Source organism: Paroedura picta, chromosome 14 (genome assembly GCF_049243985.1).
Source record: "Paroedura picta isolate Pp20150507F chromosome 14, Ppicta_v3.0, whole genome shotgun sequence".
NCBI classification, from domain to species: domain Eukaryota; kingdom Metazoa; phylum Chordata; class Lepidosauria; order Squamata; family Gekkonidae; genus Paroedura; species Paroedura picta.
In genome coordinates, this window is record NC_135382.1 from 24,405,345 (window position 1) to 24,431,226 (window position 25,882).

The window sequence follows — 25,882 nt, forward strand, 5'->3', positions numbered from 1 at the left end:
TCTCTTTGAGTGCCTAGTTTATGCCCCTAGTGTTTGATTAATTTTGCTATACTTGTGGTTATTTTTGGTTAGCTGGGCATGTGTGAATGCATGCAATCATGTTCTAAATTGTTTTCAATATCCTGCTTCAGAAGCCAACCTGGCAGTTGAGACACAGTAAATAAATAATTCAATAAAATAATCAGTGATCTACCTGCAATCCATGAAGGCCGCAAGAAGCAACTGTGGGTGGTGCTGGTGGTGGTAATTGCCATTCCCTCTTCCTGAAATTGAACCCTGTGTTGATTGATTAGGATAAATTATGCTGGAATAGGCCTAGTAATTCTCTCACTTACTTGGCAAATGAAAAGCCCATGATGGTGTGAGTCTTCCTACCTGATTTTAATAAGAACAAGGAATCCATTTATATCATAAAGGAAGGGGCCATAGCTCCATGATAGGGCTCCATGATAGACCATGCAGGAGGTCCCAGGTTCATTCCAGGATCAGAAAGGAAGTGATGTGAAAGGCTTTGACTGAGTCCTGGGGAGCCACTGCCAGTTTGAGAAGACAACAACAACCCTGAAGGACAAGTGGTCTGATTCAGTCTCAAGGCCAAGCTGTGTGTGTTCATTCTCAACTTTCTTCTATTGGATTTAAAGAGGCGTACATAGCAGCTTTCTCTTATGCAAGCATGTGAATTCAATAAGTTGAAGATACATTTTTTTTTACTTGGAATGAATTAAAATTAAAGACAAACAAACCAGTGAAGCAAGCAACTAACAGCAATTAATTCTACAAACACTGGGTACAGCCCAGCAAAACAAAGCACATTTTACATTCCATGGATTTCGGGGGAGGGGGGGGCGGGGAATGGCACACATGACAACTTTCCCACTGCCTTAAATATATTTCCTAGACTGTGCCAATATGGAAACTTGTAATGAGTAAGAAACTGGTCCAGAACTAAATATTTGAATGGTGGCTTGGAAGCCTCCAAAGCCACAGAGTTCTTGGGGCACAAGCCAAAATCAAAATCTAAAAGAGGTGGCCTTTGTATGCACCGTAGCACATGCAGCAGTGTGACAGCATCAAAAGTAAAGCCACAGGCTCTGTGACTAAGGCCACCTGACATATTGCTGTAGGTACTGTATCCTCTTGTAAGGCAAAAGATCAAATCAACTTGATAGAGCTGAGTTTCTTTGTCGCTCAGTCCAATCCATACTCTGTGTCTCCACTGTTACTTCCTGGTATGCAACAGGATCCTATATTTTCTGGGGAGCATGGTTCGACAGCTGCTTCAGAGACAAACCCTGTTAAGGGAGGAAACAGTAAGGTTTTATTTACCATTGTCACTTTTAAAAATAGCAAAAAAAACCCATTACTTGTTAAAAATAATCTGATTTATGGGAGGGATTTTGACACACTAAAGACTTACTGAAGCACCATCCTGTGTCCCTTCTCCCCCATGTGATTATTTGCTGTTCAGACACTGGGACTCTCCCCTCAGGGTTTGAACTGCTGTTTGAACCTTCAAACAGCAGGTAGTTGTAGCCCTCTCTGCTGTTTTTCTTAATTTATCTCTTGGCCTCTGCCTGAAATAGCCTGAACATTAGCTAGATGTCTGGAGTGACTAGCCCTTTTAGGGGATTTTCCAGGGAGGGTTATTACAACATTATTATTTTGACTGTGCAAGTTTGTTAATCTGCCAGCCCAGGATCACTGCTGAGATATTTTTTTCCCCTTTTAAACCTGGTGTAGAGCCAACGCCTTTAAGAAAAATGGCAGAAGGAAGGTTTTCTTCCTTAGACTAGTACATATTTGGGGCTTGACATGGAAAGCGGGCCACATTCAAATAGCTTTGAGTAAACATGCCTTTCTAATTGCACATAGTACATTGAGTTCAGAGCTTAACGTGTGATCATTAAGGTAAAGGTGGCTAGGCTTTCAGTGTGCATATATTGTGATAAGAAGCCAGTTCCTGGAATAGCCTTGGGAAGTGGCAAAGATGCCACTGAGTCACTTTCCTAAGAACATATAATGAGTAGCAATGGAACAGATGCTCACCAAATGATGGGGATTGTCACCTCGACTCTGCATGTGTGCATTTACCTGGGCCTGAGGCTGTAGCTCGGCTTTCTCCATTTCCCACCGTTTCAGCAGGTTTTGTCAGTTTCAGTGATGAATCCAAAGGCTTGGGCAAAATCTCTTCAATCAATGGCCTCAATGCCTGCTGCCTTGCAGTTTCCAAGCTTTCTTCTTTTAGTACTAGTAGATCTTCTCTCGGAGGCTTTGTACTGTCCTCAGATATCTTATACATGCTTGAAAAGATGGAAGCTGGAATCTCCTCTGCCGCTGTGTTTCCAGAAGCAGCTGTTTTGCTACTATCACTTCCTTCAGAGATTACTTCAATCTTCAGAGAACAAGTTTGCTAAAAAGGTAAAATACATTGGAAAATGTATTTCAACAGACATTGTTACTTTGGAGACCAATGAGCTGGCTTTCCTCAGAGCTATCATGCAGATAGTCCTTCAGATAACTTCATGTGCACGGCAGGTTATTTTTTACTTTTATTCCACCCTGAGTCCCACGAGGTAGGGTGGATATCATAAATACAACAAAAACAACAACAAGCTAAGCAAGGGATAGGTTTTTAGGCTGACAAATGAGAAACAGACTGTTCTTGGCAGCTGGGAAGGCCTTCTCCCACTAATATGAACGAAATTTGAATCCAATGGCACCTTTAAGATGAACCAAGTTTTATTCAAAGTGTGAGCTTTCATGTGCATGCACACTTCCTCAAACAATGAAGTGTGCATGCACATGAAAGCTCACACTTTGAATAAAACTTTATTTATTGGTCTTAAAGGTGCCACTGACTAAAATTTTGTTTTGCTACTTTAGACCAACATGGCTACACAACTGAATCTAGCTCATTTGAAGAAACCCTTTCTGCTGGAGTAAATAGGAAGGGACCATCCCCCTTAATGAGGGATACCTACATAGCACTTATGCATACGAACCAATTTCAAAAGGTTCTAAGGACCAACTAACTTCCAAATGGGTCACTGTTGCCCTTTCAGAAATATCCCTGCATTTGCACCATGTACTCAGCACTCAAAGGGCCTCAACCTGAGGAAAATAAACTGGGAAGACTTGCTTGGCTGGTGAGAATCTCACTGTACGGTGAAGCTTCATTGATATCCACATCTTCCAAATCGGGCAGTTCCTAAAAATTAAAATAAGTCAGGCATTTACTGAGTAAAGTCCCTTTTAAACTTAAAAATAAGTGAATGTGCAGAAAAGGGAGAAAACCAAAATACTGGATTCTCCATTCCTGTCCCAATTCCCCGCCCCCACCCGCCCAACTATTTATTTATGTATTTATCCTGTGGCATGTGTTTAATATAGCCACGAGATCCTAAGGTGGTCTGGCTGCCAGGCAAGAGATGTTTGGAGGTAGTTTGCCATTGCCTGCTCTCCGTCCTGACATTGCTATTCCTTGGAGGTCACCCTTCCAAGTGCCAGCCAGGGGAGACCTTGTTTAGCTAATGAGATTTTATGGGATCAGGCTTGTCTGGGCTATCCAGGTTGGGATTCTCACAAAAAAAAAACCCTCATTCTTAATCCATACATCAAGGAAGAGGTTCTCTGATACATCCATCTTAATTTGTTCAATCTCTGCAGATTCATCCAGGTCAGTAATCAGAGGTCCTGGTACAGCCATCTTATTTACTGGGACTTCTAAAAAAAGGAGACAATATCATGTGGTGGAAAAGTGATACTCACACTCTGGTCTTGATACCCCTCTAACTCTTTTGCCTGCACTTGTACTGAGGCTGGCACCCTTCTCTTGCCCCATTAATCCATAAAACTGATGCCATTTTGCTCCATAGTTAGGGAAACTACTGACTTTTTTTGACATTGCAAGGCATTTTTTTCCTTTCAAAAACCAGTTCTGAGGAAGTTAATCCAGAAATAAGACCCAATGAAAACAGCGGGACTTGGTTCCATCTTAAGGGTTCTGGATAGGTATGTTAGATTCACAGTACAATTCTAACCAGAGTTGCACCATACTAAGCCCACTGACTTAAAAGGATCTGGCCTGATGTAAATCTGTTTGGGACAGCACTGTCTTTGTTACACATTTCTGCTTGGGTTAATTTTATCTTGTTTTTTTATGCCGCTATCTTCATACTTTTAAAAACTTTGGCTCCAGAAAAATTAGGACAGTGTTTGTTCATTCTCCCATTACCTTCCTCAACAGGTCCAGCATGTGAGTAGTCCAAATTTGCTTCCTGCACCACATGCTGATTATTGTACAATTTAATATTTTCAGAGGTATCCATCTGGCCTTTTAAGTTTGCAGCTGTAAGCAGAACTTCCTCATGGGCTTTCATGCTTTCTTCTACAAATTTCTCAATCTTCTCATTTGTTTCTAACTCTCTGGATGTGGCTGATGTCTCTGTAGTATTTTCTATCATAGTGCTGTTGCTTGAAGATGAAATCTCCCCTGGAATATCCCAATAGCCATAAAACCCAGTAAGCTTAATTGAAGTATAAATTCGTGTACTTGTTCTGAACTGGAAAACACAAGTCCTAAGGAAATGTCAGTTCTCCCAAGGCTGTGGCTGGGGACTCGTTAAGGAGACCAACTGTGGACCACCACAACAAAAGATGGGGAGCCAGTTAGATCCTACCATTCCATAGAAATAAACCTCTGCATTTCCTTGCTCAGTGTAAAGGGGACACATAATTATTTCAGAGCACTGAAGAGGATACCAGAGGCACTGCTGCCTATAATGTACACACGTGATATAGTTTGAAAGCAGAGTAATCCCATCCTTCTCTAATAAAGAGGACAATTATTTCGAACATTCTCCTGAGCACGTCACAGAGAAACAAGTGGGAAGTGAACAAGAGCATTACTATGATGGATTAAGAGGCGTCTTAATCTTATGTCTCATTGTTTTCTTTATCTTTAGCACTTAAGACAAACATAATTAAAATGATTCACCAGATTTAGCTCACCCCTCACCCCAAATTAGCCATGATGTATCTTAGCTGTATTGGGCATTGGTAGTACTGGAATTCACTGATGATTGGTTTTATCCATTTGAGGGAGCAATGCCCTTGTAAAGTTAAGCATTGGGGAAAAGTTAATTAAAATTGGAATATGGATGTGAAATGGTGGCGCTTCTAAGGTCAGAAGTTTCCTTATTAAATTATGTTGCAAGGCTCCCTAACAGACTGCAGGTAGATCTCTTATATTTAATTTCTGTGACAACAATGCAGCATCTAATGTGAACATGGATACTGGTACTAGCGCTTGCAACAAACCCAGATGCCAACTTTGCTGCCACATACACTCCAATGAAACAGTTACTGGACCTAACAACATCACCTACAGAATCAAAAGCTTATTTACTTGCTCATCTTCTAACTTTGTGAGGTAAAAAAAGGTAAAGATATCCCCTGTGCAAGCACCGGGTCATGTCTGACCCTTGGGGTGACGCCCTCCAGCATTTTCATGGCAGACTCAATACGGGGTGGTTTGCCAATGCCTTCCCCAGTCATTACCGTTGTATATGCCATCAAATGCCAACAATGCCCCTCTGTTCTCTACATAGCGCATACAAGTCAAACCCTCCGCCAAAGAATTAATGGACACAAGTCTAACATCAAAAACCACAGGACTGAAAAATCTATAGGGGAACACTTCAACCCTCCTGGACATTCAGTAAGGGACCTCAAATTAGCTGTTTTATTGCAAAGGAATTCAAGAACAGACTAGAAATGGAGATTGCAGAAATGCAAGTTATTACAACACTCAAAACAATGGCATGCCCTGGACTCAACAAGGTTTTCTATCTCACTATGTATGCTAACCTTGTTCAACTCATATATCCACATCCCTCTCAACCCTCTCTTCTTTTTAATTTATTTTATTTGGGACAATGTGACTGTAATGTGATGTTAGTAATATGTAATTTTGAATTTAACTCTCCGGTCTCAGGACAAGACAGTTACCAGCCCAGCTTTTCACTTGCAGGAATGTTTTCACACTTAGGTGGATACGGATGGGGCCAGCAACAAAGGGGAAAGTGACAGCCGTTAATCACTAACGTAGACAGTTTTATTTCTCCAATGTTTTTGTGAACTAAAACTGAACTCAAGGGGACTGACTGGCTGTTTTAGCAAAGAATTATCATAAGGGTGAATTTGGATGTTGTGACCTAGTTTACTAATTTAACATAATTACCTTTTGCTTTATATTTCCACTGTTCATTAGTCAGAGTTCATTAGTTCTGAGTAGTTCATTAGACTGAGGAAGAGTGCATGCACTCGAAAGCTCACACCTTGTATAAATCTTTGTTGGTCTTAAAGGTGCTATTGGACTCTTGATTTTGTTGTGCCTCTACAAGGGTTAGCCAAACAGATAAAATTGGGATTTCCTGCTGTGGAATTAGATTTGCTTGATTATGAATTTCATTCCAAAAGTTGATGTAGATTTCCTCTGTTAAAGGATATTTTGGAGAGTCTGATATAAACAGCGCTGTTTTATGGTACCTTATTTTTTCCTCCTGCTTTGTTTTATTTATTGATAATTGCTGTGGATTTTGGACAAAGACAGGAGAGACATCCTTATCCATGGTTCCTCTATATATTTGTGAAACGCCCCTGTGGGAGGAGCATGTCCGGGGTGTCCAAGTTGAATATGGGCCAATCACCCTGATTGGGCCGGCCCCTACCCTCGCCTCTTCACAGGGGGCCTATTATGGGGAGAGGAAGGGAAGGCGATTTTAAACTGCTTAGAGACACCTGAGGCCTGCTGAGTGACTATGGACCATTCCCAGTTCTCTCAGAGGTCTCAGCCCCACTTCCCTCACAGGGTGTCTGTTATAGGGAGAGGAAGGGAAGGTGATTTTAAACTGCTTAGAGACACCTGAGGCCTGCTGGGTGACTGGGGCCATTCCCAGTTCTCTCAGAGCTTTTAGCCCCACTTCCCTCACAGTTGGTCTATTGTGGAGAGATGAAGGGAAACGTGTTTGTAACCCGCTTTGCAACTCCTTTTGGCAGTAAACAACAGGTTACAAAAATCTATCTCTTCTAAGGCGCAACAGTGAAAAAAGCATGTGGGCACATAATATTACATCAACAATTAAAAAAAAATCGAGACAGAAGGAGTAGGGCCACAGAGTTGGGAGGAATTGTTTGCCATGTAATCTCCCCCTAAGAATAGCCCCCAGTCTGATTTTCCCTTCACATATCGGAAGACATCTCTGAAAAGCTCATCTGTAACCACTATGCCAAATTCCCAAAGGTCAGTCCTCTCCCACACTCAATGAACATTCCAAACCACAGGTTCTTGACACCCATCTCTCCATACCCATGTCCTCTCTTGTCACCATACCACCACAACCCCACACATAACACACATACTCAATCTCATGCCCTTATAGACTGGACAACCCCTCCCCTTCCTCTTCCCAATGCCAAGCTCTCTCTGTCTTAATCACTCTCTTCCTTTCTACCTCCCTCTCTCTTTGCTATTTTCCTCCCACCCCTGCTAGCGCCCACTGTATCAGCTACAATGGGCTTTAATTCTAGTGTTAATGATAAAACTGCATTGCCTTCATATCTATGTATTTAGCTGCATTCTAGATGAGCCTCATGGCCCAGACACTATGGCCGGAAGTTTAACCACAAACCTTCTTGAGTGCTGGGCACTGTCTCACCACTTTCCCCCATTTCCCGTTGCCTTTTCTTTTCTTCAGCCCTTCGACGGATTGCACTGAGTGCATCAATGCTGTCTTGGATCTTCTTTCGATCTTTGGCCTCCCACAGTTCCCTCTCTTTTTTCTCAGCTTCATGGCCGCCCTTTGCCCAGGCTTCTGCACAGGCCCTGGGAACAAGCAAGCAAGATTTCCATCAGCCATCTCAAAGCATGTTCCCCTGATTGTGTTGGTATTTATTCGAGCAAAGTGGAGCATTTGAAAACTCCTACAAGGAAGGCCAATTAAAGTCTTATGCTTTGAGAACATGTTGTTTTCATTAGTCCACCTACATAAAAATGTCTCCATCACGATGGGACAATCTCTCTGAAGATAAACATCTCTATTTCAGGCTAGTCCAGGATACATTCCTAAAGGACTGGGATTGCCATTTAGGATTAGGATTGCCACTTAGACTGCTTATGCACTGGGAACTTCACTACCCCGCCTCCGATGCAGGAGCACAGATTGAGGGTGGATGACGTGCACTGGGCCAAATACTCCTACATGTGGGTGCAGGAAGAGGTGGGGCAACCAGTCACGACTAAAACTCCAGTCTGCAACCCTGCATGAAACCTCCAGTGCATAAACGGTCTTACAGGAGCTTACCTTATTTGTTTGTTACAAGGATTTCCATTTATAAGTGCTTTAAAGGACTTGTTTTATTCTTATAACAACAGTTGCGAGAAAAATAGTTGATATTACCATTTCAGATGAGGTAGCTCAGTACTGATGAACTAATTATTGTATCAGACTTGCTAAGGAAGGATTACTACCCCCCCTCCATTTTACCTGTCCCTTGGAAAAACTGGCCTATCATCCAAATACGTCAGATGCTTCAGTCGGATAGTAAGTGTTCTTCTATAATGAGCTATTTTCTTAATCACTCCATTTCCCATCAAGTTTAATACACGCTGCAAGAGGAAAGTAAAAAAGTAAAACAAGTTTTTTAAAGTAGAAATTTCCGGAGAGTATCTAAGACCCATCAAGAACTAAGATTATTTGGCTAAAATAAAATATCAGTAAGTATGGAAACTTCATAAGGGAAAATGCATATGGACATTTTCATAAGGGGGATGGTGAAAGGTACATTTACTGACAGTGCTGGGACAGGATCTAAATCCACTGCTTGCCCCTGGGTAAGTTATTGAAAATCAAGCCCATTCTAATTAGTATAGCCCCATTTTGGGTTCTGCTTCTTGGTCATCTGTGACATTTTCCCTACAGTATCATAGCCTAGTGGGCCAAGGTAAAGTCAATCATCCTTAGTCAATGGATTTTATACAAGTCTCCCAACAGTGTTGGTAGCAGAGGAACAGGGCAACACTATACCTGAAAAGTGGTGGATCAGGACAAATGGAATCCTGAGTTACTTTGTGCTTACCAGGTCAGGCATGGTCTCCAGGACATTTAAAATACCTGGATCATCTAGCTTGTTGTAAGAAAGGTCAAGGACACTGATACTTGGACATTCCTGCAAGTGCTGTATGTCTTCGACTGTTTGTAACTTGTTGTGAGCAAGCTGCAGAGTGTGCAGAACTTTCAAACAAGCTGTTGAACAATAACAGTGCAATGAAAGAATATTAATCCCAGTAATCTTCTCTACAAAATGAATAGTGCTGTCAAAGAATGGACTTAGGGCTGCATTACAAGTGCCACAGCAAAGATACTTAGGTCTTAGAATGGCATGAGTGCAATTTAAGGTGTCATTTTCTGATTTTGAGAGTATGAGCAAGATTCACAGCAAAGTTTCAAGGCCAGCACCTGGATATTTATGGATGAAAATGTATGTATTCTGCTTTTCTTTAAAGATTTGCCATTCAAACAAATGCCAAAGTAACAACTCTTTAAAAACCCACCAAACCAGAAGTCAACCACAGCAATATAGACACAGACCTGGTAATAATAATTACTCTTCCACTTTGTGGATGTCCTCAGGATTATTCACAAATAAAGCTTCACCTAAAGGCCCGGTTAGTGAAGACAATTTTGCACATCTATTTGAAAATAGTCAATCAAGATATTCTGCAAACTTTCTCCAGGAGCATATTGTAAGAGACATCTAATGATGGAAATGGTAGAGGAGTCAACAATCTTGAGCAGGCACCATGAGAAAAAACTGACCGGAGAAGTCAAATTCCAAGCCCAATTCCATGTATAAAAACTGAAATCAATGTATCTAAAGTTAATTAATGGGGAGTATGCATTGTATGTTACGTCTGGTGACAACAATGCAAGACAGAACAAGTATATATCTTTAACCGCTCCTGCAGAGCAGATAAAATAAAGCAGTAAGGGCTAAAGGGGCGGAGAATGGGTGGGCCCTGTCTGTGATAAAAACTCAGAGGACCCAATCAGGAGCCGCGAAACGGCTCTTGATTGGGCCCTCCTAGTGTCACTCCAGGACCAAGCAGTCAATAGGGAGCCGTGCGAAGCCTCACCTGGGCTGGCCAGGGAGTGGCCGCACAGACGGAGAAGCCGTTAGAATTTATGAATTTTAACCTTGCCTTCACCAGAGACTTATTCACAAATAGCTATAGAATTTCCCAACCTCCTGCATTTTAATAGATGAACACCTTTAGGAAACAATACATTTAGGAAACAATGCCTTGCCAGTATATGCCAATATTTCACTGAAGGGTGAGATTCTTACAGAGGTTCTCAATGGTCTTGACGTAATTGTTGCTGAGGTTGAGAGAATCCAGCTTTTGCATTGGTTCCAGGTTCTCAATTTTATGAATCAAATTAAGCTGCAGATAAAGGCAACGTAAGTCTGTCTGTGCATCCAAGTTCTCAATCTTTGTCAGACCATTACATTCCAGCCATAGGCACTTCAGTCCAGTATACTCTTCCAGATTCTCCAAACGGTCAAATCCTAGAAGAAGAAAAGTAATGAAGATATAAAACTGGAAGAAGATCTAAGTGTAAGTAGACATCTTGGTGGCACACCTATAATGCAGCAGAGCAAGGTAAGAGACTATACTCTCTGGTAGTCTTGCATTGAGACCCTGACCAGCCCAGACCTGCTTAATTTTAGCAATGTTACTGCATTGTGCAGAGTGGTTGTAGAAGAATAGTGGGATGGCGAACACAGTTTCCCTTCCTCTGGGCCAGCTTCCTTAGCTGGGTTTCTACTGGCAAGGCTTACTTCTTACTTCAGCCTGGTTTGCTCAGGCAGGACATATTGAGCCCATTACAGCCAGTTTGCTATATCAATGCCCCACTGAAAGCAAACTAGTCATGTAGCACTTGGTCAAACATATAAGGCCTTATATGGTCTGGGATCTGTGTACCAGAGAGACCATCTCTCCGTATATGCCCCCTGAAGAGCTCTTCGCTCTGCAAGTTCCAACATATTGTTAGTCCCTGACCTCAGAGAAGTGCGCCTGGCCTCAACCAGAGCCAGGGACTTTTTGGCCCTGGCTCCAGCCTGGTGAAATAAGCTGTTGACAGCGATCCAGGCCCTTACAGAACCCCCAAGGTTCCAAAGGGCCTGCAAAATGGTGCTCTTCCATAATAAACAAACAACTGGTATGTTCTGGGGGCAATCAACCAGTAAAGAACAACACTTTTACATCTTGTTTGTTTGCCTCCAGAGACAGCTAGTTAGCCACTGTTGGTAACAGAGTGCTGAACTAGATGGATCTTACCATAAAAGCAATTCTTAGCTTCTGCTAACCCAAGAAGAGACTAGGATGTACTTAATTCTGAAATATGTATTTAATACGTTATTGAAAGATCCTAATTTTGTGCTTTATATTGGTATATGTTTATATTTTAAGCAGCTTTGAACATACTATGGAATGGGGAAGTGGCATATAATTAAAAAAAATAAAACAACTGTTTCTGTGTTTCAATTCACTCCTTTAACAAACCCCAATTATCTGTCTATGTCAACGTGGTTTACATATATAATGCTTAGCTGCACTACAGCATGTAACAGTCAACTGTTACCTTTGTAATGAAGATAGAGGGTATCATTCAAGTCTGGTGTCATATATAACTTATGCTGTTTGCAGAGATCCCTCAGCAACCTTTTGGTCATTCTAAAAAATTAAAAGCATAAGCCAATGGAAAAAACTTAGTTAAAAATATACATTCTAGAAGCTATTTGTAAAGAGAGTTCATCTTTGCTATAAAGTAATTCATTAAAAAGTTGCCTCTGTCAAGACTTTCGAAATTGTTTATCTTTCAGAACGGGTTGCTATTTCAACCTGTTTTTATACAGGAATGTGCAGTTCAACACTATGCTACAAAAAGAGCAAAACAAAAAGCCTGTTTCTCCGTCAGTTTTGTGTATTTACTATATTATAAAGGGGGACTCACAAATACATGCAAGGATAAGAAACCCCTTGCTTCCTGACCTCTTGTTCTGCCTCTGTCCCATACCGCCCCCCCCCCCCAAGATTGTCTGGTTTTTTCCTAATGTGCTCAATCCTCAGATTTCCTTCTCACACCAATCCCCGGAGTCTAACCTGACCAATCACTAGATTCCTGCTCCTTGCTCTGGATTCTAAAAATATCTAAAAATATTCAAATTATTTGCTGACACTGATGCAGCATCACACTTTGGTTAAAAGCTAAGCCTGGTTCACTCTGATTGTAGACATAACACTGCACTATGGTTAATACTAGCAAGGGAAAGGCCAGAGAAGGACAGCAAGGAAGAAGGAACACTTCATTATATAATAAAAATAATCTTTATTCTTGTACACGGCCCTTCCCTGTCTGGCTATTGGTAAGAGAACATTTTGATTGTTTTGCCAATCTAGCTTGTACAGAACACTGTTAGAAACTTAAACTTACCTCATTCCACCTTGTTTCAGTTCTGATGTTTCACTGGATGGGTCTGTCACTAGCTTATAATTATCATTTACTTTCTCTTTATTCTGTTGAGTGTCGGTCACTGAGCTGCTTCCTTTCTTTTGTGCTTGAACAAGTACATGTTTATATGAAAACAAGTATATGGCAACATTTGTCTACATGTACAGAACCAAGAAATCCGGATGAACAAAGAAATCAAAATTCAAACTTGGGTCCAAAGTGATATTGGAATCACAAGGAAATTTCAAAGTAGTATTGTGATAGAGAAGCTTGGTTTGAGAAGAAAAAGTCTAACATTTTGCTGCACACAATTATTCAAATTCAAGCCCTTTCTTGCTTACTGGCTGCTGAGCAGAAAGCCACAAATGTAGATATTCTGAACATTTGTCAGAGAGCAGTGGTTTTGTGCCATACTTTTGCTAGCATCATTATAAAATATTAAACAAAAGAAACAACAAATATTTACATGGGTTTTCATCCTAATCCCGAGCACCCTTTGGTGGCATGAGGCTCATTACAGTGGAAAATACTATTTCCTCCAAGCAAAATGTTTCCCCTTATGGGCTCCGCACCCGTCATTTCTCCCTACAATACACAAAACCATCTAGACTTCTAGCAGTGTGTGTGTGGGGGGAGGAAGGGGTTGCACTGGATACAGGACTAAATATATTATTGGCCCAATCCAGCAAAAGGGTACTGATCTTAAAAGCACCTGCTACATGCCTGCGTATTGGGATGTTGTTAAAGCACAGGAGCATGAAAAAAATCCTAACTGTGTCATGAAGTTGTATATTAACGTTACAGATACATGGCAATGGAAAAATCTTCATCCACAACATTTTCCTAATCCATCCAACTATATACTTATTAACTACTCCTGAATATCTGGGCAAGAATACAGAATTTCTTGCAGACCAAGCATAACAACAAACTCTATGTGCCCAATAACTTGTGACTTAATAAAATTATAGTGGGGAATTAAGATGACAAATTCATTCTTAGCTCTGAAACTGGAGTATATTGTTGTAATTTGCCATTGCAGTTACCTGGTTCTCCAGTGCCATAGTCTTTCCTAACACTTTCCCACTTAAGTTGCTCCAGCTTTGTGTCATCTGCCATTTCCTTCCTGGTTCCCTGTTCACCTTCTGGTTCTAGAACTGAGAGAGATGGGTTTGGTACATGTTTAATTGTATAAGGTACAACAGAAAAGGATTAGAACTTGCAGTCTCTCAAATCCAACAGTACCCCAACACTCTGTTGACAGCACCACACTGGTTCAACCAGTTCAGAATGGATTTAAATACGTGAACTAATATCAGCAAGAAGTAAACATTGATTTTAGTAGAAACATATTTACAAAATATGTTCAAAACTCACTCATATCAATGCAAATGTTCAAGGTATTACCTGCTTTTATTAAGTTATCCTCATTGCTGGGCAGGATTTGTGCATGGCTGCAGTCATTAATCTCTTTCTCATTTCTCTCCTCTGCAACAGCATCTCCCAGTCCAGATTCTTCAGGAACAGGATGCATTTTCAAATGTTCCTGTTTAGACACAGTGTAAGAAAGTTGTATCATGACCCTTTCTTTGGTTTATATGTGTTCTGCTCCTTTAAGCTGAAAGGTGAGGCTTTTATTCATCCTAATGTTATTGTTATACTGTTATATTGATTTTGATATTGATTTTGATAGTGTTCTATGTGAATGTTGAAAAATGTTTTATGTAAACCGCCCAGAGCCGTAGGGAAGGGCGGTATAAAAATATAAATATAAATAAATAAATAAATCCTATTTTAATTGCAGTTTATTATTGTGACCTGTTTTGAGAATATTATGGGTGAAACACTACTCTTTCCAATTCCAGATTGCTGTGGTACCTTGAAGACTAAAAGAAACTGGTAAAAGCTTTCACTAAGAACCACATATAAGTTTTCAGATTCAACTGTTTGTCCTGTCAAAGACTTGGGCTCTCCTTAAACCCATGAGTAGTCCACATTGCCTGCAAGTGCTGAGGCAGCTGCAGTCCCCCCCCCCCCCATCTCTTCCACCAAACGTCTACTCTCAGTCCTCATCTCTCTCCAGTACCAGAAAATCTTTCTCTGACTTTCCAACTCCCACTCTAACTGCCATTGGAATTTTCTCCCTTAGAACCCTCCAAGTGCCCCCCTCCCACCAGGGATTCCCTTTGGGGTCCATCACAACTCCTAATGGCGAACTTCTTGCCTATCATTAGGGCAGTGAAATGGAACTGGACACTGGAGTTGCTAAGTTTCTGGAGACTCAAGGTGCTCCTCCGTTCTATACATTAAATTTTGAAAGATCGGATGAGCACTAAACATGTTTACTGTTATTTATATTCTCTGGGCTGCTTTTTTTAACATTAAGTAAACTGATAAGAGTAAGAGCTGGATTTTTTGTACCCCACTTTTTACTACCCAAAGGAGTCTCAAAGTCACTTTCCCTTCCTTTCCCTACAACAGACACCTGGTGAGGCAAGTGGACCTGAGAGAGCTCTAAGAGAACTGTGACAGGCCCAAGGTCTGCCCTTAAAAGAGTGGGAATCAAACCCTGGTCTCCAGACTAGAGTCCACTGTTCTTTAGCCCCTACACCACGCTGGCTGTCATTTGACAAAGCGATCTCTTGTTCTTCAAAGTTCCTGCCGCTACAAGGCTGTAATACTGTACACCTTAACTTAGCGGTAAATTATACAGTAGTCAGTGAGAATAAGTAGAGTTTACATAAAAACCTGTTACGCATTTTTAAACCGGTGCCCCACAACTTTTGATTGTTTCGGGTTTGTTGTTGCGGCCCCACTGGCAGCGGCGACAGAGCGCCTCTGGGCATATGCAGAGTTTATTCCCCTCCCCCGCCCGACGTGGCATAACTTGAGGAAACCGGTCGCCTTTTTTGCGCGCCTTCCCTCTCTATAAGGTTTCGCAGCCCTACCTATGCCCTGTATCTGCCGCCTTTTCCCTCTCGCTCCGTTTCCCTCAGGGAACCGCCATCCCTCCCCTCCGCCAGCTTCGCCCCCTTCAATCGCCGCTCGCTTCAACGGCTCCTTCCAACGGCGTCCCCGCGTTGCCATGACGACGGAACGGCCGATCGCCCCGGAAGAGGGGCGTGGCTTCGGGACCTTATTGACAGTACCCAACCCCCGCCCGGACGCTAAAGTCGCGTCCGCCAATGGCCAGGGAAGAGTTCGGCTTCTCGGCGCGTGCGCATACCCCACTCGGGAAGGCGAGAGGAAGTAGCCTGAAGCCGGTTGGGGGGCGTGACCGCCCGAAGAGATATAGCCGCCAGTCTTTGTTAGCACTTCCGGTGTGTAAACCGGGGTTCCCGCCGCTGCTTTCTAAGGTGAAATCCGTGAGAGGCTGCGCCGTAGAGTCGTCGAAAGATAGAGCGGCGGCTTTGATAGGGACTGCTGGAGGTGACAAATGTGGGCCGTATTGGAGGGTCTCTGTTTGGAGGGGAGTGTGTGGCGCTGTTAGTTCCTTGCTTCTGTTAGTCGTCTTGCTTCTGTTGCATTGTTATTGAACGCGGGTGCACACATGGCACGCCTTAGGCTGCGGGTCTGCAGTCACCTGAACGGCCTGCATGTGGGGCTCCTCAGGCTTTCATGTGAAACCCTGAAAAGCAGCTCGGATTGCACTGAAGGGTGACTGCCTCGCATTCCGCGCTTGGCTTCCTAACAAGTCCCTTCAGGAGCTGTGCTTTAACATTAATATAAAAGCACTTGGGGGTAGTCAACCTGTGATCCTCCAGATGTTCATGGACTGCAATTCCCATGAGCCCCTGCCAGCAAAAGCTGGCAGGGGTTCATGGGAATTGTAGTCCATGGACATCTGGAGGGCCACAGGTTGACTACCCCTGAACGTTTTGGTCGAAGAATGATTTGAGGCAAAATACTGGCTGTTGCTCCTGCCTTGTTCCAGTTGTATACTTGCATCTATAATATTTTATTTCTTTTTTTTTTTAAGGGAGCGCATTCACGACTACCAAAAATCTGGATTGTAGTTCTCTGTATCTTGACGGATCAGTTTGCGTGACTACCTCCCGTTTGGAAAACAAAAATCTACTTCCAAGATTTTCCTCAGAGCTGGAGGTTGAGTCAGCTGCAGAGATGGGCGGGGAAAGATAAAGCTTCCTTCCTGGGTTTAACCAATGACAATCTCAGACCATTGTAAAGTGTTCTTTATTGATATTTTATGCAGAAGACTGCCTGCATAAAAGAAGAGCACCTGGAAAGGGAGCTGAGACAGAACACGTGTGGCTGCTGGTTTGCTTTGGAAAGAAAAGCATTGGTGAGTATATCATTTTTAAGTGGGGGCACAGAAAGGAGAAATGCCATGCTTTGGATAATAGCTTCTCTTTTGATCCCATAGCATTACTTACTGAGTCTTGCTAATTATTTCAGTTTGTCAAATCCTAGACACGCCAAAGAGTCACGCTTATAGAGACTGAAGTGCGATCAAGTGGCTTCTGATTTATAACAATTCTGTAAATTAACATTCTCCAAAACACCCTGTTAGCAGCCATTCCCTGGTCTTGCAAATTGAGGGCTGTAGTTTCTTTTATTGAATCAATCTATTTCATGGGTATTCCTCTTTTCTGGCTGCCTTCAACTTTTGCTAGCATTATTGTCTTTTACAGTGATCCTTAGCTTCTTATGATGTGACCAAAGGACAATAACCTCAGTTTAGCCATTTAAGTTTCTTGGGAGAGCTCAGGCTTGAGTAGATCTAGAAAGCACTTATTTGTCCCTTTGGTGGTACATAGTATCCATACATTCTTCTTCAAAGAATCTGCTTTCTTCTTGTCAGCTTTCTTCATTGTCTAACTTTCATACCCATACATAGTAATGGAGAATACTATAGCATGAATTAACTTGATCTTGGTCACTAGTGATACATCCTTATACTTCTTGATTACAGTCTCACTTTTGGTTGATGGAGCCAAGGAATACAAAATGTTGAACAATTTCCATTTCTTCATAATCAACCTTACAGTTGTAAGCAAGTTTGGTTTATTCAGTCATTTGACTCATATAAATAATATTTATATAAGGACTAAGAGCAGTAAAGTTATTTAGCAAACAAGAAAAAAATGGTATGGTTAAAATATCGCAGTTGGACACAAGATTATTACATATGAATTTAAAAAACCCATCAATTAATAAGATATTTACCATAAAAGATATGGAGAAATAGATAAAATAAGAACTGCAGAAATAGATCAAATTGCTCACTCCAATAATCAAAATCAAGTAATATTTATCTGTATTTTGCTATCCTTCAGACACTTTTGCTAGTCTTATTCTAGTGAGGACATAAGGAAATTTTGCTACTGTATGGCAGGTGGTTGGAACTTTATCCCTTAACAGAATTCTTACTAAGGTGTTACTATTATGTGAGGATAGAGATGAATGTTTAGTATAATGTGATAGCCAGGGGAGAATTATACTGCTATAAAATGGGCAAGATAGAAGTATGTGTGAACCTTTAACCATCATCTTCACTGCTTTCATTGTTTTCACTGTTTTCACTATTTTCAACCTTCATCTAACTAATCCAGCTTTTTTATGATGTGTTCAAACAGATTGAAGAGATAAGAAAGAATATGGAATAACAGAATGGTTTCTAGTTGGCGAACATGTCAGACAAGGATAAATTTTATCTTCTTGACAGTGGTATCTTGTTTGGAGTACAATTTGTTTTGATAAGCAATCAAATGCTGTGGCAAACCCAAAGATTTGCTGTAATCTGTGAAACACAAACTAATTTTCTTTTGAAATTCTTGAGTAGCCAATGTAATTCTGGAATATGAAATCTAGTGCCTCTTCCTTTTCTGAATCCAGCTTGAACATCTGGCTTTTCTTGTTCCATATATGGCCAGTCTTTGTTGTAAGATTTTGAGCATCACTTTAATTGCATGTGAAATTAATGTGATGGATTGCTGCAGTCTTTAACATCTCCTTTTTTGGAATTGGGATGTAAATTGGATGTTTCCAGTATGTGGGCCATTGTTTTGTACTCCATATTTATGGGCACAATCTTGTTAAGATTTTGATGGACACAGTTTCTGTGGTTTGGAATAGCTCTATTGACAGCCCATCTACTCCTGATTATTTGTCTCTCCCAATTGCTCTCAGTGCACTTTCTAACACTTTAGGTTCTTAAAAAAAACTTCTTGGAAGGAATCTGTCATTCCTACATTTCTTTTGTACAGTTTTTTAGGGTATTGTTTCCATCTTTTCTTTATTTTGTCTGGTTCAGTTAATATATTTCCATGTTTATCTTTCAGTAATCCCAAGCATGATGAAACAAATCTCTTGTTCTTTCTTTTTTCTTAATCTGTTCTTGTTATTCTGTTCTGTTTCTTTACACTTGTTATGATAGTTCCCTTTGTCTCTACTTGTGAGTCAATGCTGCACTGAGACTTTTGATTCTGTTTCTATCACCTTTTATTTCTGCTTCTTTTATATCAGTCATCTCTCGAAGCTTTTCTTTTTAGGCTACCGGAATAGTCTTTGCACACTCTTCTTTTATAATACCTCTGGTTTCAACCCATAGTTCTTCTGATTCACATTCACTTTAACTTAGTAATGCAAACCTGTTGCTTATGTGGTTTTAAACACTTCAGGAATGTTGCTTTATATTTTGGCATTATGTTATGACTGTTTTGGTATTTTCTTCAGCTATTATTCTAATTTTCTTTTTTTTTAATTCTAATTTTCAATATTGACCATCTGTACCAAAATTGGCTCCTGATGTTGTTTTAGCAGACAGAAGTAGAGCTGGTGTATTATTATGCTATGGTATATTATTATGAGGTATCAGGGGAACAGAAGCTCAGCTCAGATATCAATCAGGTCCCCATCTTCCCCCCTTTTAAAAATGTCTATAGAAATACCAGGCTGAACTGCAACTGGGGCACTTGTTTCAATTTCTGCAAAGGACATTATCAGTTAACATAATTTTCTGCTAAGACTATTCCATGAGCGCTGGAATTTCAGATTCCACTGTTGAACTATAAAACTATTGTGGCAGTCAACGGATTTGCATCAGCTATGGCTGAATTCTATGTCAATTCTAATTCACACACCCACACAATACCTTTATTGGCATAAAGCAGATTGGCAAGATAAGCATAGATAGTCAAGATACATCAGTCTGAATTTAAAAACAAGACAGAAATTCAGCCATAATAAAAGTGGCATCAGCATCCTTATCACTCACTCTTCTCAAATTCTGATGTAACGGACCATCGCATTTTGTCATAATCCTTGTCACAAGAGAGAATGCTTGCATAATTCATGAACAGACTTTTAAAAATGAAATACCCTTTTCCATCTTCCTGTAGAAACAGTGATCTCCCTATGCTCTTATCTCTGTACCATAAAGGGCAGTATCAGCAGACCTCTTACAGTGTATTCTTTTCATCCCCACAATACCTCTTGTGTTTTTTTTTCTCCCTCAGACATCTGGTTGCTATGGCTGCTGTCGATAGCTTCTCCCTCCTCTTCAGAGAGATTGGACGGTCCTGCAATTGTTACATAGAAACATTGGCTTTAATTGGAGCCCTTTATATAGTCAAGATGGGCTTCACCTTTGTGAATGATACTTACACCCTGATCAGGTTGCATTTCATTCCTAGGTTGGTTAGGAGGCCTGATCTAGTCAAACTGTATGGAAAATGGGCTGTTGTCACAGGTAAGAGGTATTTCAAAATGATAGGATTTATTCACATTTCTCCTTCCTGAAATACAATAGTTTTTAAAATAATAATCGACTGTAGCTCATGATCCATCCCAATCGTTGACTGAACTGGTCGGATGCCATGGAATGTTTCCAAATATTCCAGCCGCTAAGAAGTTCTTTTCTCAAAAGTTTGGAAAACATTGGAGTTCTTCCAAAGCAAGCAATCTGTTATTTTAGCTGGGAGAGAATTCGGCAGCAAAAATCACTGGTACAGAGACTAGGAAAGCTGATTGCAAAGTGGGAAAGTGGTTGGGTGGAAGCCGCACCCAGAAATTAGGAATTATAGAAACAAGAAAGTACAGTTTTGTCGCCTGTCTGAATGGTGCCCCAATCTGTCCTCCTAAGCCATTTACTTGAAATTAGATTATGCTGACAACAGTAGGAGTGACTTATAACAAAATAAAGATAGGATTGGAGTGCCAGGGTTTCACTGTTCTGCTCTGTTGCAGGTGGTACCTCAGGTATCGGTCGGTACTATGCTAAAGAACTGGCAAGCCGCAAGGTTAACATTGTCTTAATCAGCCGAAACCAGGAAAAGCTAGAGGCCCTTGCCAGAGAGATAGCAGATACCTACAAGGTGAAGACAGATATCATTGTGGTGGACTTCAGCAAAGGCAGTGAGATTTACCCTGTCATTAAGAAAGCCTTGATGGACAAAGAGATTGGTATCCTGGTGAACAACGTTGGTGTGTTCTACACTCACCCAGACTATTTCACCAATCTGACCTTGGATAAAATTTGGGAGCTCATCACCGTCAATATCGGGGCAGCCAATATGATGGTCCACATGATCTTGCCAGGGATGGTACAGAGAAAGAAGGGGGCGATCGTGAACGTTTCCTCAATGTCTTGCTGCCAGCCGACCCCTCTGATGACAGCATATTCTGCCTCCAAGGTGAATTTCAACCTATAAGGGTAGAGGATTTTTTTTTCAAAACTATCTTCCTAAAGGGCAAGTAGGTGTCTGGTGTCCATGGAGATTTGCCTCAGGGTAAATGCTGTATTGAGCTAGTATAATAGTATAGCGCAAAGGCTTTTAGAGGATGATGATATACTTAATTTAGACCCAACCAGCTTACATAAACTCCTCACAACAACCCTGGGAGGTAAGTGAGGCTGACAACATGTGACTGATCTAAGGCTGGACAACACGCTTCCTTGACAGAAGTGGGATTATGAACCTGGGAATTGCAGATCCTAGTTAAGTGCTGAAACTGATATACCAGGGCCTGATTTTTTTAACCTCTCCCACCTCTTCTCTGTAAGGAAGCCACCAAGGAGCTCTAATGAGACCTTTATTGGAGTTCCAAAAGTAACAGCATGCAGCTGCCAGCAGGACAAAACACCTAGAACTAAAAGGATGGTGTGTCATGTCATCGGCCAAACTAAGGCCTGAGCTCCATCCCCATCATGTATTGCAAGCCAAAGAGGCCAATAAACTTGAAAGCATCTTAGAAGCTGTATTTCTTGGTTGAGAGACAGCAGTTTTAGAGGCCAGGATTGGTGCTTTGCGCTTGGTGATGAAAAGTGTTGTCAATCACAGCTGACTTATGGCAAGCCCAGAGGGTTTTCAAGGCCTGAGATGCTCAGAGGTGATTTACCATTGCCTGCTTCTGCGTAGCAATCTTGGACTTTCATGGTGGTTCCCACCCTCCAGAGCGGACCATGCTTAGCTTTTCAGATCAGAGATCAGGCAAGCCTAGACTGTACAGGTCAGGGCTTTGCATGCAGCCCATGTAAAAGCAGAGCTAAAGCCTGCTGCTGAATGGGGCTGAAAAGAAATGCATGGAGAGTCCAGTGGTTTCCTCGTATTTATCAGACACTGGTATAACCCTGTTACCAAGTTCAAACTGCAGAGTGTATTCCAGTGTATATGAATGGCATCAGGACTGCAATGGACGTGGTGGAAAGCATTGGCAAGGTCACAGCTATGTTATGGCGACTCATAAGGTTTTCAAGGCAAGAGATGAACCGAGGTGGTTTGCCTGCCTCTGTGTAGCAAGCCTGGACTTTCTGGGTAGTTTCCTATCTAATTACTAATCAAGGCTGACCCTTCTTAGTTTCCAAAATCTGTCAAGATTGAGCTAGCTTGGGCCACTCAAGTCAGGACAACCTCTAAGAAATAGGTTCTTCTAAGTTCAAAATGGACTTATCCCTTCTAGCACCTTCCTGTGCTCAGGGGGATTTTCCTCGGGGTGAGTTATCTTGAAAAATCTACCATGTAGGAGGGGGCATGATGATTGTTCAGGGATGGGGGAGTGGGGTCAGCTGGGAGAAATTGGACCTTTGTCACTCTGGAGGAGAACCTTCCATTACTTTTTTTTTTTTTTAATCACCTACTTAAAATAACAAGGTCTCCAAATGGAAGCTAAAACCTTGACTGTGGTTGATGAGAGAAACTGCAGTGGGGTGAGAGGATACACCTGCAGACCCTTCCCTAGCTACCATCCTGAAAGAGTTAGCTTGGCATAGTGGTTAGGAATGGTGGGCTCTGAGATGAAGAATTGGGCTTGATTCCTCAATTCTTCACAGAAAGCTTGCGGGCTGACCTTGGGCAGTCACTGTTTTTACAGCTGTTCTTACAGCTGTTCTCTTAGAGCTTCCTGTTCCACCCCATCTGTTGTGGGGAGAGGAAGGGAGAGATGTATGTATTCCACTTTGCGACTCCTTTGGGTAGTGAAAAGCAGGGTATAAAAACCAGTTCTTCTGTGTAAAAACCAGAGAATCCTAACTGCCTGTTTTTATCCCTGGTAGGCTTACCTGGACCATTTCAGCAGAGCGCTTCATTATGAGTATGCTCCTCAGGGCATCTTTGTCCAGAGCTTAATTCCATTCTTCATTTCCACCAAGATGATGAAATTCAGCAGGGATCTCAGCAAAAAAAGTTTCTTAGTGCCTTCTGCTGAAGAATACGCACATCATGCTGTGACCACCCTTGGGATCTCCAGAAGGACCACCGGCTACTGGCTACATACAATTCTGGTGATATTGTTAATTCATTCGTTTTGAATTGTGTTTTTTCCTCTTGACTTGTCCTAGAATTATCATTGTGCTGCGAAACCGAGAATCACAAGCAAGTCAGGATCTTTTTGAGAGCTCTATTTTAGCCCTTGTGGGCAAAAACCTCTATCAGAAACGTCCTGATGTTCTTGAGAAGAGAATTTAATTATCAGCAAAAAAGTAGGGTAGGATCTTAGTCAATGGATGGAGAATAAGAGTCCTGGGCAGAGACAGCATATACCTGTGATGTCCTCCCTGGTGTAGGGAAATTACGTTGGAAAGTAGTCCATATAACTCATACTGGACTTTTGTGGGACTAGAATACAGAATTTCAATCAAAGCCAACAGTCCCTTGTCAATTGATGTTAGTTTTACCTTGTGCCACAAGCTAGCATGAGGTATGGTATCAAAAGCCACCTTCAAATCCATGAGGGCAGTAGCCAGGATCCCCCAACTCTTGGTGGTATATTTGTTGTTTAAGAACTGCATTGTCAGAAGATGAGCATCCGTCCCCGCCCTTTGCATAAATCCAGCCTATTCCCTTCCCCACCCCCAGTTCAGTTCTGCAGTGTTCTCTGCAGAAATAATTAAGTCACGTATGATGTTGGGGCAGAGGGTGGAAGGAAGAAGTGGGTGATTCTGTGTGGGAAGCGAGTTCTTAATTCTAAATTGCCTTTTCCTCCCTTGTGTTACAGTTTCTCTTGGGACAATACATACCAGAATGGTTGTGGGCCTGGGGAGCATACCGAATGAACAACACCTTACGCCTAGAAGCCTCTTCACAAGGACCATATTAAGAATGTAGCCCTGAGGAACAACAATGTCTAGAAGCCTCCTCTTGACTATTGATCCCAGACCCAAGTTGCTGAGTGGGATTCTCACTCACCTGCTGAAGAAATGATATCCGTCATGTAGGCTTCAAAAGATTGCCAGTCCTGCTTTTAGTCTTGTTTTTAGGACCTGCTGAAATTGAACTGGCAAAGGGAGAAGACACCTGTTTAGATCAGATAGCCAGTTTTCATTCGACAATGTAAAGGACCTCAGTTTCCATTAAATATTAACTGGTCCTTGCCCCAGTGTGGGTCAGAAGTGAAGGAATACTTAGGAAGGTGAATCAAGGAAACTGCAGATGCTGCTTCAGGGACTCTCTGTGGGAATTGCAGGCCGTGGAAAGTTGTGCTGTGAAGAAATTGTTCAGTACCAAAATTCTGTCCAACCATTTGAATGTGGCATATTAGATTTATTCATTATTGTCCCCCATTTCTCTGTCCAGATTCTCATGTTTTAACTCTGACAGTGGATGTCTTACAAAAATATCTGAAGTCATGTTTTTGAAAGTGGGAAGGAATGTGTTTTTAGTTTATATGGTGAAATTTCCTTTTTAGTGAATTGCTTGAGTGGTCTGTTTGTGTGACCTAGCTGTGTGTGTTGTAATGTCAGGCAAACAGAGCTGCAAGGCTTCAGATGAAAAGAATTCCTTTTTGTATCAGGTTAGGATTCCTATCTGTCTAGAAATATTCTGTTAGTCACCTTTGATGTGCCTGTTGATTTGTGGTTTGTATGCAGCCCCTTGTAAGTGCTGAAATATTGAACTGTCCCATTGAGTGTGCAAAAAAACCTGGTGTTTGTGATTCTCATATACAGAGTAATAGTCATACCTTCTCATATTTCACATACAAAAACTGAGACATACTTGCCTGAAACTTTTAAGAACAATTTATTCAAGATGTGAGCTTTCATGTGCAGGCACACTTCCTCAAACAATGGAACAGGGATCATAAGAGTACAGATATAAGGAGAAAGTTAATTAGTAGCAAATTAGTAAACAGCATCATAAGTCCAAATATACAGTATTATAATTGATCGTTCTTTACTAGAAAAGCTAATCAGTCGTTATGGGTTCAAACCCACCACAGGGTGAAGAGAGGCTTGAAGCTCCTTTCTATAAAGGCTGCAAAGTAATGTACAAAAGTGTAATTGATGACTAATAACTAAATGGTAAAAGGTAAAGGTATCCCCTTTGCAAGCACTGGGTCATGTCTGACCCTTGGGGTGATGCCCTCCAGCGTTTTCATGGCAGACTCAATACGGGGTGGTTTGCCAGTGTCTTCCCCAGTCATTACCGTTTACCCCCCAGCAAGCTGGGTACTCATTTCACCGACCTCAGAAGGATGGAAGGCTGAGTCAACCTTGAGCCGGCTGCTTGGGATTGAACTCCCAGCCTCACGGGCAGAGCTTTCAGACTGCATGTCTGCTGCCTTACCACTCTGCGCCACAAGAGGCCCCTAATAACTAAATGGGACTAGGTTTAGTTTCTTATGAATGCAAGACTAACTAGATCTTCCTTTTTAAGGCATTATGGTTTTTTAAGTGTTAGCAAACATCCTATGTTCAGTTTATATGCTGTAATTGTAAGCCTTTTTACTGGAAATTTTTTTATTTTATATCATATTGGAATTTATACCCTACCCCTTCCAGCAAGCTGGCTCGGGGCAGCTTACATAATTTTAAAATCACGACTATATAAAACTTCATCCATAAATAG

At 41.5% G+C, this 25,882-nt stretch overlaps 2 protein-coding genes across 8 annotated transcripts; one reads left to right on the forward strand and one right to left on the reverse strand.

Moving 5' to 3' along the window:
- Positions 1 to 689: 689 nt before the first annotated feature.
- DNAAF1 (dynein axonemal assembly factor 1) lies at positions 690 to 15,677 on the reverse strand. 3 transcript variants are annotated; one of them, XM_077310596.1, is made up of 14 exons: positions 15,527 to 15,677; positions 13,986 to 14,124; positions 13,625 to 13,735; positions 12,561 to 12,684; positions 11,709 to 11,800; positions 10,408 to 10,629; positions 9,139 to 9,305; positions 8,547 to 8,668; positions 7,692 to 7,885; positions 4,235 to 4,492; positions 3,614 to 3,723; positions 3,140 to 3,208; positions 2,092 to 2,410; positions 690 to 1,292 (listed from the first exon to the last, which is right to left on the reverse strand). In XM_077310596.1, the coding sequence occupies exons 2-14, from the start codon at positions 14,110 to 14,112 to the stop codon at positions 1,189 to 1,191; spliced, it is 2,019 nt and encodes a 672-aa protein (XP_077166711.1). In that variant the 5' UTR covers positions 14,113 to 14,124; positions 15,527 to 15,677; the 3' UTR covers positions 690 to 1,188. The 3 variants fall into 3 exon arrangements, with proteins under 3 accessions (XP_077166711.1, XP_077166712.1, XP_077166713.1); XM_077310597.1 differs by lacking the exon at positions 15,527 to 15,677 and adding an exon at positions 15,327 to 15,437; XM_077310598.1 differs by lacking the exon at positions 690 to 1,292 and having other exon boundaries at positions 2,236 to 2,410; positions 3,112 to 3,208.
- A 107-nt stretch (positions 15,678 to 15,784) lies between these two features.
- Positions 15,785 to 25,074, forward strand: HSDL1 (hydroxysteroid dehydrogenase like 1). 5 transcript variants are annotated; one of them, XM_077310601.1, is made up of 8 exons: positions 15,800 to 16,007; positions 16,558 to 16,682; positions 16,792 to 16,881; positions 18,176 to 18,266; positions 20,057 to 20,289; positions 20,787 to 21,232; positions 23,092 to 23,319; positions 24,033 to 25,074. In XM_077310601.1, the coding sequence occupies exons 5-8, from the start codon at positions 20,070 to 20,072 to the stop codon at positions 24,132 to 24,134; spliced, it is 996 nt and encodes a 331-aa protein (XP_077166716.1). In that variant the 5' UTR covers positions 15,800 to 16,007; positions 16,558 to 16,682; positions 16,792 to 16,881; positions 18,176 to 18,266; positions 20,057 to 20,069; the 3' UTR covers positions 24,135 to 25,074. The 5 variants fall into 5 exon arrangements, with proteins under 5 accessions (XP_077166717.1, XP_077166716.1, XP_077166718.1 ...); XM_077310602.1 differs by lacking the exon at positions 18,176 to 18,266 and having other exon boundaries at positions 15,785 to 15,934; XM_077310603.1 differs by having other exon boundaries at positions 16,558 to 16,881.
- Positions 25,075 to 25,882: the final 808 nt, after the last annotated feature.